General features: G+C 39.2%; 1 protein-coding gene across 2 annotated transcripts; it reads left to right on the top strand.

The window, feature by feature from the left end:
- The first annotated feature begins 153 nt into the window (after nucleotides 1-153).
- brms1la (BRMS1 like transcriptional repressor a) lies at nucleotides 154-11,066 on the top strand. 2 transcript variants are annotated; one of them, XM_007893348.2, is made up of 10 exons: nucleotides 154-454; nucleotides 4,188-4,278; nucleotides 5,098-5,225; nucleotides 6,112-6,191; nucleotides 6,271-6,367; nucleotides 6,680-6,769; nucleotides 7,134-7,198; nucleotides 8,145-8,184; nucleotides 8,277-8,403; nucleotides 9,327-11,066. In XM_007893348.2, the coding sequence occupies exons 1-10, from the start codon at nucleotides 313-315 to the stop codon at nucleotides 9,442-9,444; spliced, it is 978 nt and encodes a 325-aa protein (XP_007891539.1). In that variant the 5' UTR covers nucleotides 154-312; the 3' UTR covers nucleotides 9,445-11,066. The 2 variants fall into 2 exon arrangements, with proteins under 2 accessions (XP_007891539.1, XP_007891538.1); XM_007893347.2 differs by having other exon boundaries at nucleotides 6,094-6,191.
- The last annotated feature ends 3,647 nt before the right edge of the window (nucleotides 11,067-14,713 follow it).

Raw genomic sequence — 14,713 nt, 5'->3', positions numbered from 1 at the left:
GAATCGCGCCCGAACTACGGCTCCCAGAGTGCCCGGCGCGCCAGCGCCTTCGCTCCTTCCCGGCGAGCTGGGAGGGCAAGCCCCGCCCCACCCGGCCTGGCATAGGCCCGCCGAGCTGCCAATCACCCTCCGGACCAATCCCCGGCCGCTGTTGCGCCGTTGGGCTCGTCGGCGGCGAGTGTCGCGGGTGTTTCTGAAACGTTCAGCGGCTCCGTGTCTTTAAGAAAAAGTCAACCGGCCCGGCGGCGGCCGCCAGCTCCGGCCTTGCATTTATTTTTTAAAATTTTTTTAATAAAAAAAAACCGCATCACGATGCCGGTTCATTCCAGAGAAAAGAAAGAAAACAACCATCACGAAGACATGGACGTCGATTACCCGGAAAATGAAGGCGGCAGCAGCTCGGACGATGAGGACACGGAGAGCTCCTCGGTCTCGGAGGATGGCGACAGTTCAGGTCGGGTTACAGGACAGGCCCCTCTTCCATTGCCCCCCCCCCCACCCAGCAGCTCCCGCCCCCACCCAACCACCCACCCAGTCGCCCCCACCCACCCACCCACCCCGACCGTAATGGTCAAGGACCCGGGTCGGCCGGAGCCACCTGTACCTATAAGGGACACGTTTCGGCAGGGCCCACGCAATGCCTGGGCCGGGGGAGGGGAGGGGAGGGGGTGGGCGTCCAGCAGTGCAACGTGAAGCCGACCACTGATTCACGTCTACTTGTGATCCGAGATCAAAGCCTCCCATCCCCCCCTCCCCACCCCCCTCCCCCCCTCCCCACCCCACCCCCCTCCCCCATTCCATCTTTAATCGCCAACTTCAATTCCCATTCCCACAAGATCTAGTTTGTCGAGGATTTGTGTTTTGAAGCTCACTTGTTTCATGTTATTGTCATTTAGGCTTTGGGCTCCTTGCAAGCTGATAGCACCGGATGATACAGTACTGGTTTGACATAACAAAATCATCGACGAATGGATGTGACAAGCGTTTGTAAAATAACGAGCAATACAATAAATAGCTTACTGATAGGTGGCCTTTTTTTAAACACAATATCCTGGCCTGCGATGAGAATCCCAAGGATGCAACCGTCTCGCCACAATCATCAGAATTACATTTGTAAAGCGCCTTTCACGTCGGGAGGAGTCTCAAGGCGCTGAAAAGTCGGGGATCAGGATCCGAGCGTAGGGGGGGGGGGTTGGGGGGCAGGGTTGGGATGAGGAAGGGCAAAGAGATAGGAGGGCGGCTGAAGGTATGGTCGAAAAGGAGGGTCTTGAGACGTGGCTTGATGGAGGCAAGGGAGGGAGCGAGGCGCAGGGACTGTGGGATGAAGTTCCAAAGGGGGGAGCAGAGAGGCTGAAAGCCCGGACGCCGTTGGTTGGGCGGGAGACATGGAGTAGGCCAGAGCCTGCTGAACAGGGGAGCAAACAGATTGCTAGGGGGTCAACATGTCAGAAAGGTAGAAGGGAAAGACGTGGAGGGCCTTGAAATTGAAGACGAGGAATTTGAATTCTGTCCTCTGAGGGAATAAGAGCCAGTGGAGCCGGGCGAGGGTGAGGGTGATGGGGTCACAGAGCCTGATACGGGGGAGGACACGAGTCGCAGAGTTCTGGTTGATCTGCAGCTTGTTGAAGGAAGAGTTCGGAAGGCCGATGAGGAAGTTTCCGTAGTCAAGCCTTAAGGTGATGAATGCATGAATGAGGGTTTCAGCGACCTGAGGGGTGAGGTAGTGGCGGAGTTGGGCAATGTTGTGGAGGTGGGGGAAGGCAGACCGGGTCATGGCACAGATATGGGGGAGAAAGGATAGTTGAGGGTCGACCAAGACATCCAGGTTCCTGACTGGCTTGGTGAGGTGGAGTGTGCATCCATGGATGCTGATGCTGCTAGTACCTGGTGTGAAGGTGCTGGCGCGAGCCAATCAGAAGGGCCTTGGTCTTGCTAATATTCAGCTGTAAACAGATGGCTCTTATCCAGGACTTTATGTTCTGACAGAGGGTGGAGGCAGAGAGATAGAGGTGGGTGTCATCATGGTAAGTTGACTCCATGTCTGTGGATGATGTCACCAAGCATGTAGAGGTTGAAGAGGAGGGGACTGAGGACAGAGCCCTGAGGGGAACACTGCACAAGACTGTGCGGGGGCTGAACCTTTCAAGGAGAGAACCTTGAAGGTTGAGGTGAGAGGAGAGGGGTGGAAGAGGATGGAGTGGTCCATCCTCTTCCACCGATGAGTGGATGAAGAACTACAGTACCAATGTGCCATTCCTGGTAACAAGACAGACTGTTTTTTGCATTATTATCACTGGGAGTTTAGTAAAGTAATGACGGACTTGTGAGATTCTCGTAGTATTGTACACCTTTTTGAAGTGTGACATAGTATAATTAGTAGATATTTGTGCTTCCAAACTTGCACCTAGAGAGAGAATTTTGAGCTGTACAATAGGTGAACTAGTTGAAGTTCAGACCCATCACTGTTGATAGTCATGGTGAATCAATTTGAGTTGCTTAAATAAGCTGCTTGTTGGCTTGGATACATTTTCTTTCGACGACTCCTCCCAATTGATACCAGTCTTATGAAACTGAATGCTTAATCTTTTATTGCAATGGTTTGTGTTTATATTAATTATTGGCCAAAAGCAATTATTTGTGCTCAATTAATAACCGCAGTACTTGCTCAATCCCAGAGTCTAAATATTAATTGTACTTTCAGGTAAAAGACATTTTAAAAAATTGTAAGCTAAGAATCTGGAACATATTTATGGTTTTCTTTTTTTTCTCCACAAGTTTGTGGACTTGTTTTGGAATATCGTGTAAAATTGCAAAGCTATTGTGGATAATTTTTTGGGCCAGCCAGGGGTCTGACAATGTAGAAACCCGTCACTATCCTGTAGCCAGACCAAACACTTTCATGCATGACACCTACACATGGAAATTTCTGTGTCTGGATAAATTAAAGTTAGAACATGAAATAAACGGTGAATTTATTTTATATAATTTTTTCTAATGATTGGCATGGGTAGGTTTACCAGCTAAAGCAATTTGTCTTTGTTTTAAAAAGAAAGCTTGTAGTAAGGAATAAGGTCAGAGCATGTGGAGTCGGGGGAAAAATGGCAGAATGGATAGCAAGCTGACTACAAAACAGAAAACAGAGAGTAAGCTCAGACTGGCAGAGGGTGGGCAGTGGTGTTCCACAAGGATCAATATTGGGACTACTGTTGTTCGCAATATACATTAATGATTTGGACTCAGGAATCAGCAGTACAATTTCAAAATTTGCGGACGACAACAAATTGGGGGGAGTAGTTAATACAGAGGAGGACTGCAACAAATTACAGCAAGAAATTAATAAACTTGCTGAATGGGCATTTAAATGGCAAATGCATTTCAATGTAGGAAAGTGGGAGGTGGTACATTTTGGTAGAAGGAATAAGGAAATCACATACATCCTGGAAAATAATAATAATAATCCTTGCATTTGACATAATGCTTTTTACTTCTTCTAGATGTCTCAAAGCGCTTCACAGAATATACTGTAAAGTGAATTGACTGTATATTTGTGGGCGAAATGTGGCAGCCAAATTGCACACAGCAGTGTTTCACAAACAGTCGTGGACTGAGTGATCAATTTTGTTTTTTAGCGATTATTATCCCTGAAAAAGTCACAAAATTCCTGAAAATCACAAGGATGATCCTAGAACTGAGAGTTTATACCTATCATATCAGGAAAGGCTGAACATACTTGGACTCTTGAAAAGAGGAGGGTAAGGGGGTGACCTGGTCTTTAAAAGGTGAAAGGTTTTGATAGGGTAGACATAGGGAAGATGTTTCCACTTGGGGAGACCAAAATAGGGGGCCATCAATATAAAAGTCACAATTAGATCAAATGGGGAAGTTAGAAGAAATTTCTTCACACAGAGAGTAGTGGGAATTGGAACATGCTACCACAAGGAGTTGTTGAGGCAAATAGCAGAGATGTATTTAAGGGAAAGCTATATAGGTACTTGAGGGAGAAAGGAATAGAAGGTTGCTTTGAAGGCTTAGTTGAGGAAGAGCAGGAGAAGACTCGTGTGGAGCATAAACACCGGCATAGACCAGTTGGGCCAAATGGCCTGTTCTGTGCTGTATTCTAGTGTATTCTAACATGTGGAACATATTTCTAAAGCCGGTTCTAATTAAGCAACATGATTATTTTACAGAGATGGATGATGAGGACTGTGAAAGAAGAAGAACAGAATGTCTAGATGAGATGTCTAATCTGGAGAAACAATTCACAGATCTAAAAGAACAGTAAGTCTGTTTTTATGCTGGTAACCTTTAGTGAGCTATACGGTTTTATTAATTTAATAAGTAATGATCCTTGCATTTCATATAGCATATTATCACATTCTCGAAATGCTTCACAGGATGTGTAAAGCACATTGACTCTCTTTGTGGGCAAACAAAGCAATCAATTTTGTGCACAGCAATGGCCTACAAACGGCCATTAAGTGTGTGACCAATTTTATCTGGGGCCAAACCCTGAGAGGGACTCCCTTCTCTAAATGTGACCATATTAGGCTTGTGCGTGTGTTAGGTACAAGCCAGTGAAATTCCCCACTTATTCGCTTAATTGTTCACCTTTTATGGTGGCATGCTGTCTGAAGAAAGCTATGCATTGGTGCTTTAATTACTGATTGGAAGTTAGATTCTGCACAATGTAATGTGCCAAAGTAGGCTTCCATTCCTGTAATTTCCCTGAAAAGGAAGCTGCAGCAAAGGTTTGAAGCATTAGGCTTCAGGAAAAAAAATCACTTAACTCATTTCCATGTGCTGTAAATCAATTTTATCTAAAATTTACACAAAAGTTTTCAATATAATATAGAAAACTGCAATAAGAATAATAAAATGAGTTTGCTAATTGAGCCTTTTGCAGCAGGATATTAAAATTTGGATAGTTAAGTACATTGTGAAGAAAATTAAATTTTAAATTATGCTTTTTATTCCTTTCAAAACCTTTTAGTACAATCTGATGTGAGGCACTTTTGCTGTCTGTTCTTACACATGTTCTGTACTGACTAGAAAGGCTATCTGTTGATGGACTTTAAGCAATGACCATGATATTTATAGGCTATACAGAGAAAGACTAAGTCAAGTGGAAGCAAAACTCGAGGAGGTTATTGCAGGAAAAGCGCCTGAATATTTGGAGCCTTTAGCAGCACTACAGGAGAATATGCAAATCCGAACAAAAGTTGCAGGTAAAAATAAGACTTAAGTCTACAAATGTAGGCTTTGTAAGCGGGCTTTAAAAAACATGTTACTTTATGATCTGATGCCAGGTCAAAGTTACTTATTTGTTTTTGGTATAATTCATGGTCTATTTTGCTGCTTTGATATAGAAATTGAAAATCTACGACTACAGACATGCTGGACTGTTATAAGTGCAAACTCCTTACATCTATCAGACTGCTGACACTTCTATGTCCTACGATGGCCTTGAATTTGAGTGTATACTCCAAAAAAGAAGGCTGTTGGCACATATGAGCACACACCCAGTGTGGTAGCTTTAGACGTGAACATTGGGGAAAAATAGAATTCTGTGTAGAGTTTTTCTAAAAGTTGTGCAATGTATTTTTTCCAATTCTGCTCAGATGTGTCAGCTTTACTTTAAATTTTCAATACAAATAACCCTTTAAATTATGTCTTCAGAAACTATACAGGTAGCTTGTTATAACAATGTGTATTTTCCATAGCTTCAATAACTATTGATGAAAACCTGTAAGCTGCATGCTGTTATATGTCAGTTGTTAAGACATAACTGTATAGGTTACTAAAATTAAGAATATCATCCGTTTACAGTATCACTTCTAAGATAACTGCAAGAAATAGTAATTTCTTGAGTTCCACAAAACTAGACATCTTTTTAACATTAATAATCCCTAACAATTCTTGCTTGTATTTTTTTGGGTGGGGGAGGGCAGGACATCTACCATTTTTCTTGTTTTATAAATCTGCATAATGCTCTCACCTTTAACATCCTAAAATATAACTAAAGAGTTGCACTTTCTAACTAGAATCAAATCATAAATGTTACTTTAGAAGCTCATTAATTCTTCATCTGAACAGGTGATTTTGTGATTACAGGTATCTATAGAGAGCTCTGCTTGAAAACTGTGAAGAACCAATATGAGTGTGAGGTGCAGGCTGCATTCCAGCACTGGGAGGTGAGTTACATTTAACTGGTTGCTTTTCATTTATATTCAACATATAACTGCTGAAAATAACTCTTCCTTTCATTACTAGAGTGAGAAGTTGCTCCTGTATGATACGGTACAAAGTGAACTGGAGGAGAGAATCCGACGACTTGAAGAGGACCGACACAGTATTGACATCACATCAGGTTTGTTGGCTTTCAGGTGGGCGTTAGATTGCATTATTTGAAAAAATAGTTTCTCCCAGTGTCCTGGCCAATAATCTCCCAGATAAAATCGGTTAATGCTATCTGTGGGACGTTGCTCTAAGTAACCTGATTGGCATGTTCTCCCACAAAATATACAGTACCTGCACTTTACAGTATATTCTGTGAAGCGCTGTGGGATATCCTCTTGGTATGAAAGGTCCGATAACAAATCCAAGGATTATTATCATTACATTCTGTATTTGATATGATTAAGTAAATACATATTTTGACTTATGCATCTGTATTTTTCAGAGCTATGGAATGATGAATTGCAGTCAAGAAAAAACAAGAGGAAAGATCCATTTAGTCCGGACAAAAAGAAAAAGCCAGTGGTTGTGTCTGATATCCTTTTTGTTTCTAGATCATCAATATCACAATGAACTAAGCAGTAAATGGATGAAGAAAGATATACTTTCTCAATTACTCAAGAAATTGATGATTTTGTAGATGGTCCTGTTGAAATTGGTGCATGTCATTGAGAATTTACATGATTTGCCATTGAACACACTACATTCTAAATTAGTGTGTTCTATTTTGAATGTTTTTAAACAAATGCCATTTTATGTGGTATCCTTCAGAAACGAAAAGACAACCCGTTTGTAAGAGATAGGTTGAAGCTTTAGCTTTTAGGGGGAAAAAATGGTTAGAATCTACTGAAAGCTTTGTAATCTTTTTTTTATTGTGAAGACTTCCTTAACAAGCAAACGTCCTTATGTAGTTTACATGTTACAAGACCTCGATATACTTGAAGACTGGACAACAATTAGAAAAGTAAGTTTCTTTAGGTAGTGTCTTAATAAGCATTTTTTTGTAGTAAGAATTAATGTTTACTCATCCTTCACCCTTAGGAAAGATAACCAACCATACCTTAAACAACAGATCTCTTCATTCTAATTCTAGGAGTTGTATTGCAGCTATTGATTGCTGCATGGCTTTCTAAAAGTAGAGGCTGTCGATACTGTAGTATTGTTCATCACAACATATTTCAAAGACAATGTGTTAAGTACATATTTAGAACACTTGTGTGGAGAAATTGAAATAGAATAATAATAATATTTCCATAGGTATGCCATCATAATCTTAGTATCCAAGTTATTTTACTTGGACCATAAAAATACTCATTGAAATTCAATTTTGTCTGGTTGAAAATGTTAATGTGCAATACATTACAAGATAGCTTTGTACTGCAACATCCAAATAACTTCCGCCAAAAGGAAATCTTGGCTCATTGATACTTTTCTAACTGAGGTTACCGCCTTTCATACGTACAATTTTCTATATAATTAGGGGATTTGTGATGACATTCTGGGATACCGTTTATATCCCACCAATATGCTAATCTCACAAAGTTTCTGTTGGAGATAAATTATGATCCATTGTGAGAAAGGTGCATTGTATCTAAAAGCTGTACCCAATAATTAAATTGCTTATTTTTTTAAATTGATGAATTGCACAATCGTAACATCTTGCTGGAGTAGCTGACTTCAGTACAATTGCTGAATTGGCATAACAACTTGATTTGAAACTAGTTTATTTAATTGGATACATGTGTCCCAACATTTATCTGGTGTTCTCACACCCCAGTGTTACTCCAGTTTCTTTTGAAAGAATATACCATTGCATCAGCACAGTTTGTACAGGTTCCTATTTGATGAGCTGCTTTATTTCTACTGATACTTTGCAACATATAAAGGTATTAATATCTTTGTTTCATCAGGCAATGGCTACACTTGGACCACACAGAGTAAAACCAGATGGTAGGTATAAATTTCAAACATTAATGTACATTTGTATATCATTTTGTTATGACCAGCAGATTGTATTTACTGTTTTTGCCTTTAAACGTTAGCATCCACCAAGACAGAAAAACAGCTGCACAGTGCCAGCTCAGAAGATGGAAGATTATTGTATGATGGAGAGTGGTACAGCCGTGGCCAAACTATATGTATTGACAAGAAAGATGAATATCCTATAAGGTAGTTATATCTTTTTCACTTTTCCATATTGAAGTGTTAATATATTGACCGCTTTGTGATTTATAAGAGACACGTGTAGGGAACTTTTCAATTTATTTTAATGTTTGGGTTATCTCGTCCTCCCGAAGTGAAAGGCGCTATATGTAAATATAAAGTTGTTTGTTGGTTAATATCGTGGGACCCAGCAGCATTCAACCTGGAAAAAAATTACAGTAGGGAGACAAAATTCCACAGTGCATACGTAATGTGTGCATTGAATTTATTTTAAACTGAGCATCTTGGTTCAATGTTGGTATTACTTGGTAGCATTTTTATGCTGATCACTTGAAAGATCCAAGAAGAAAAGTTTCTTTTCAGTTTTCTCCCCACCATTCTCCAGGCAATAAGAACAACTGCTTGTATTTATAAAGCTCTCTTCAATTGGGATAGTGTCTCGGAGCACTTAAGAGCAAAACAGGAAATTTAAAGGCTGTTAATGCTACATTCACTGGCTATTTTGCACATTTGGAGCTGTGAAAATAGCTTTTTCTTTCCATTACTATGAAGCATTTAATGCTGTTGTGCCTATTCAAAACAAGCAAAGATTAAATTCAAATTCAGTAACAATATTCACAATAGATATGATTGCAAATACTTAAAGGCATTTCTTGCATGCAAAGGATTTTACAAAGTACCAGGTAAATATCTGTTCTGTGTGCATATTTATAGTTCTTTCTCTGCTGGAACAGTTTTATATTAGCATCCTAGTCTTTGCAATTGGTGCTACTATCTCCAAAGTTCTGTGCAGTCTGGGTAGAAAATCTATATTCTGGGGTTATCAACTGTAAACACATTGTCATTTGGGATTGCATTATACTTGTAAAGANTTTTTTTCCCACAGCTAAGGTTGGTTAACCTGAGATGGATGTCTGTTTACTTTTTAGTGCTGCAATAACAACCATCAACAATGATGAAGTTTGGTTCAAGAGGATGGATGGCAGCAAATCCAAACTTTACATTTCCCAGCTACAGAAAGGAAAATACACCATCAAACATATATAGCTCTCCATGCTACTCACCAGTTCTTTTTCTGTATGAACTTTGTATTGTTTCTGGACAATGCTGAAGATGTCATGGCATCTGAATTCCTATTTAATGAAATGCAATCAATTCCAGACACTGTAATTTAACTGAGTCTTCAGTCTTACCTGGTGAGAACAAAGTGCTTGAAAGTGAAATCTTTTGAAAAATAGAATGTTAAGTTTGTTGCCTTTTAATTTTCCTGTCCATTCCTCGTCTTAATTAGCAAGGATCAAATAATGGATTTAAGGGTAAAAAAGTAATGATTACATAAATTTGAATTTTATTGTTTATTATTGTACAGCTGTCCAAAACATTTTTTTCTCTCTCTGATTACCAACAGTTTTATCTTTGTCCCAATTGATTTAGAATGTCTCAGTATTGTGACCTCTGATTCAAGCTGCCTAATTCAGACATATGAAATGTAGGCTAATGTAGTGCAGGATTATACTGTGAAGCAACCAATGCAGTATTCTGTACCACTCTTACAGTGCGCCCAAGCCACTATCATGTGGGCATCGTCAATGTCCAGTACTGTAAAATCAATTTATTCTCATTCTATGATCTAGCTTGTTGCAGAGGTGGTTAAAATACTGTACCGTGAGAGATGTACTTCAGAAGCATAGACTTAGTGTAGATAGATTCTAATGTCATTTTCTTTCAACTCTGAGCTTCAAATTTTGTAAGTAGAAATAACTGGAAGAAGCTAGAGCATTTCAAGACATTAAGACTTAAGAAAGTTATTTTACCTTTAAATGGACAAATGATTTGCTGCTTGGCTAGTCACATTGTGTTTTAGCAGTTAATGTGATAATGTATGTGGAATAGAGTTGAACAGCCCAAGTAGACTGAATTTGCTGTGCGTATCTGGTTTTTGCTTTATCTAAAAGATGGTGAAATTAAATCTGTGCTTTTAGCTGCAACTTTGTTTTGCCCAAGCTGATAACCAGATGTTTGCCTGGTTAAGTGAAACACCAAGGAAACAAATTTTGTTGATAAAATGGACTAGTCTTGTTCAGATACAGCAAGTGAATTTAGAAAGTAATTAGTGTGAGGCCTTTTTGGTTTTGTGTTTTTCTTTGCGTGTTGTGTATGATCTATTCAAACCTACTACCAAGCCTCGGCTAGACTGTGCCAAAATAGGCCCAAGCACAGTTAATTGATTAATTTTTTATTCATTGCTGAATTTTATATTTTTATAGGGTTCTGTGCGACTAAAACTAGCACATATGTTATCAGCCAAATACTGAGAATCAGTTTAATCATGTGAGCTGCAAATGGTCACTTCCCATTTTTTTTTCAGGTGTGGGTTGTGACTGTGGATAAAGAAGTGTGTTTTGCAATGTAAGAGATTATCTCCTGAAAAGCCATCTTCATTTCAGAAATATGCAGTCTGTTCTTGATTAACTCGCTTGTTTTCCCTCAAATGTACATCATGTGAACAAAAATGGACAATATTTTGCATGAAAATGTTGAACTGGAGACTTTCTGTTTTTGTTACCTGATTATAATCCTGAACAAACATTGTTACATAAATTATGTGGACTGTATATAAAAGCTCTTTTGAAAACATGTGAACCATTATAAAAACATTTTTGAAACCTGTCTTGTTTACTCCTTTTGCAACATCCAAACAGAGACATTAAAATGAGGCTTCCTTTCCAAGATGATAATTATAAATAATGTTATGATGGTTTTCTGTACAGAAGACCTTGTTCTGCTCAACTCAATGAGTGCAATGTATTATACATAACTAACTGCCCCAGTAGCAGCATATTTTTTCTACAACAGTCATGAGTTAGTAATCACAGTCAGTGCCAAACACTATCATATGAAATACTAAGCATCTGAGATTTTGCTGCAGCTCGCGAGTCTGAGTTTTTCTTTCAATCCTTGCCTTTGGCAGCATTTCAGACAGCACTCAGTGCTGAGGACTAGCTTCTCAAAAGCACCTGTGATCAGGTTTTCATCCTAATTATTCACTCCAGTTGTTGACAGCAATCAGTGCTTTAACTTTTTGGCCCTGACAGGACAATTTCCCTCTTGTAATAGGTGATTTGATCGCTGATATAATAATAATGAATGTTCAAGTGTTAGAATAGGGGACAGAGCTGATTAAGCCATGGGGCACAGCCAAGTACTTTAATCTGCTCAAGTCCCCAATTCTAGCATCAAAATGCTAGAACATTCATTATGACTATTAGTAGGTAGATGAAATTAAATTGCTATGAAACTATTGTACTCCAGCAGTTGAGCCTATTCTCAGAATGCAGGCATTTTACCATGTATTTATGTCTGCTCTCTTTTTTTGATCACCGCCTTTGCAGTAATGTTATCAGCTTGGATCAGTTGATACAGTAGTACTCTTGCCCCTGGGTTCAAACTCCAAATTGGGACTTCAACTCATCATCTAGGCTGACACTCCAGTGGATGGAGTACCAGGGAGTGCTGTTTTGTCAGCAGTGTTGACCTTCAGGTGAAAAGTTAAATACAAGCCCTGGCTACTGCTTCAGGTGGATGATAAAGTTTCCCTGACATTTAGAAAAGAAAAGGGAATTGTCTAGTTCTGTCCATCAATCCTCCCAATTGGTCACTGACCTCATGTGTGAGACTTACTGACATTAATTGATATAGCATCTATAACAGCAAGATGTCTTGAATGCTTCACAGGTATTTTCTGTCAACTGTAATGATCATGTATTTGCTGTTGGATCAGAAAGGTACTACAAATAGTTGTGAGGTGAACAACCAATTTATAATAATATTCCTTGCGTTTGATATAGTGCTTTTCACGTCTTCTAGACGTCTCCGAGCGCTTCACAGAATAAACTGTAAAGTGAATTGACTATATTTGTGGGCAAAACGTGGCAGCCAATTGCACACAGAAGTGTTCCACAAACAGTGGTGGATTGAGTGACCAAATAATTTTTTTTTAGCGATTATTATCCCTGAAAAAGTGATCTGCCAATCGACCAACAACTGGGTTCCTACTTTCTGCTAGGTATCAGGCGTGTGGAGTAAGGAAACTTGCCCAACATTTCGCCCTGCTGGGAATTTAACCCAGGTCTCGCTTGCAAGTAGTGTTTTTTAACTACTGAGCTACAGGACTCTACATTTATCTGGAGGATTGTTAGCCAAGACATGGAGAAATCTACTTCTTTAGAACAATGTCATAGGATCTACTGTGACTACACTGGACAGTAATTAACAGTGAAGCACTTTGAGACTTTGACATAACATGCAATTAAAGAGCAAGTTCTATTAAACACAATACCGACAATGTGATCTCAGGATTTTGGATACAACATGAATCCATATACACTAGTATTCTTAATTTGCATGAATCCGTTTATATAATATTGGACTTTATTTTTTGGGTAAAAATGGTGCAGGCTGTTGGTGTGGGATTACCAATAAGTGTGATACTACACACTTCAGAAGTAATTGCCACTGGAGGACTATACTCATTCACTTTAAACTACCCACATTGGGATGTGAGAAGCATTTTACGAGGCTGCTTCACAAATCACAGATAGATAACTGATCTGCTGTTCATAAGTAAGAATTAACCAATGATTTTTTAGAGAGAAATCAGATTTAAGTGGTTCAACATGAAACATTTTGCAAAACACCTGTGGAACATTTTAATGATCGTGTGCAATACAAATCTTGGTTTATTTTCAGAATTTTCCCTCTAGCTCATCACAACTCAGTCCTATAATAATAATAATTCTTCAATTTGATATAGCACCTTATCACGTTTTAGAGACATCTCAAAACGCTTCACAGAATATACTGTAAAGTGAATTGACTGTATATTTTATGGATGAAATGCAGCTCTCAATTGTACATAACAGTGACCCACAAACAGTTGTGGATCGGCTATGAAAATTTCACCATTGAAAACCCATCAGATTTCAGCCTCAAATCAAAACATCAAATGGTCCATGAAATTCATAGTTCCTATTCTGAAAGCAGTTACTTTTCTAGCAGCGACTTTACAAGATTTTTTTTCATTCGCAAACCTTTGTGTTAACAGAAGCAGACAACCTTATTAAACTGTCAGTCTCAATTTGTCATTCACCCAAACCAAGTGTGGCATATTGTAGGAACTGAGGTAATTTCACTTGGGAGACACAATGATAGCAACTTTAAACATGACAGCTGACTGATAATATATAGATTCTGTGCATAGGCTCTGGCAATGGTCAAGTGGATAATGCACCTGTTGAAACAACAAGCCACATAGTCCAGAAGACTTGATTGCTGGTCTGTGCTGAGTTAGTTAATCACAGCTGGAACAGCAGTTAGGTCACTGACATGGGTTATCATGTTACTCAGCTATTAAGGACGAGGAGGGCGAAACCTATTAGGGTCCTAATCTCTATACAATGATATTTTATTTTTATTATGAACAATAATGGAGACCCTTGACTGTACAGTGCATTATAACCTCCTCCAGACACGAAAGGCCTATATAAACGCAATTTGTTGTTTATTGTTGTAATAATAATACAATACCCCAAATAAAATTGGTCAATTGTTTCATGCCTATTTGTGGGACACTGCTGCTCACAAGTGTGCTGCCACATTTGGTGATATATACACAGTCACTTAATTTCACACTAGTTTCTGTGAAGTGCTTGGAGACATCCTTCTGACGTGGTAAGGCTCTATACTAAATGCAAAGATTGTTATCAATACTGTTATAATCCTAGCATTTGTGCCATAAAGTGCACGTGTCAATGTTAGGATTGGGTGAGGACAAATTCAAGTTTGGCTTTACCTGGCTGAGGGATTGGACCGCAGCTAACCTGAGCCCCGGCGAAGGTCAGCACCTTCAGCAAAGGAGGACAAAAGAACTTACAACTCAGAGAGAAAAACGGTATAATTTTAAGAGGACGTAATACCCCAGTAAACCATTTGGTGGCAGTAAACTCTGAAAGAAAATAATTATCTGCAGCAGTGATTTTTAAACTGCTTTCTTATCCGCAAAGAATGGAATGAAGATAGAATTGACTTTCATAACGCAATCTTTCTCTGTAACTCGTGAATATTGAGTTTTTTCAGACTCATGAAACAAGTGCTACTGATGTATCACTGATGAGATACTGTGATAAGTTGTCTCTTGGAGAATGGAATGTGGTGACTGGAATCAGCTCTTAATTTAATGTTCTATTCAGCTGATAATAAATCAATCCTTGCATTTGATGCCCAAGATGACTAACCTTATTCACGAGAAATAAGCTTA

The sequence above is a fragment of the Callorhinchus milii genome, unplaced genomic scaffold (genome assembly GCF_018977255.1).
Source record: "Callorhinchus milii isolate IMCB2004 unplaced genomic scaffold, IMCB_Cmil_1.0 Scaffold9, whole genome shotgun sequence".
NCBI lineage: Eukaryota > Metazoa > Chordata > Chondrichthyes > Chimaeriformes > Callorhinchidae > Callorhinchus > Callorhinchus milii.
This window is presented reverse-complemented; position numbering and strand designations above follow the sequence as displayed.

Coding starts and splice junctions, on each gene's coding strand:
- brms1la (XM_007893347.2), top strand. CDS start 313: ATGCCGGTTCATTCCAGAGAAAAGAAAGAAAACAACCATCACGAAGAC. Junction 5,226..6,093: donor AATCCGAACAAAAGTTGCAG/GTAAAAATAAGA, acceptor TCATCTGAACAG/GTGATTTTGTGATTACAGGT. Junction 8,404..9,326: donor AAAGATGAATATCCTATAAG/GTAGTTATATCT, acceptor TTTACTTTTTAG/TGCTGCAATAACAACCATCA.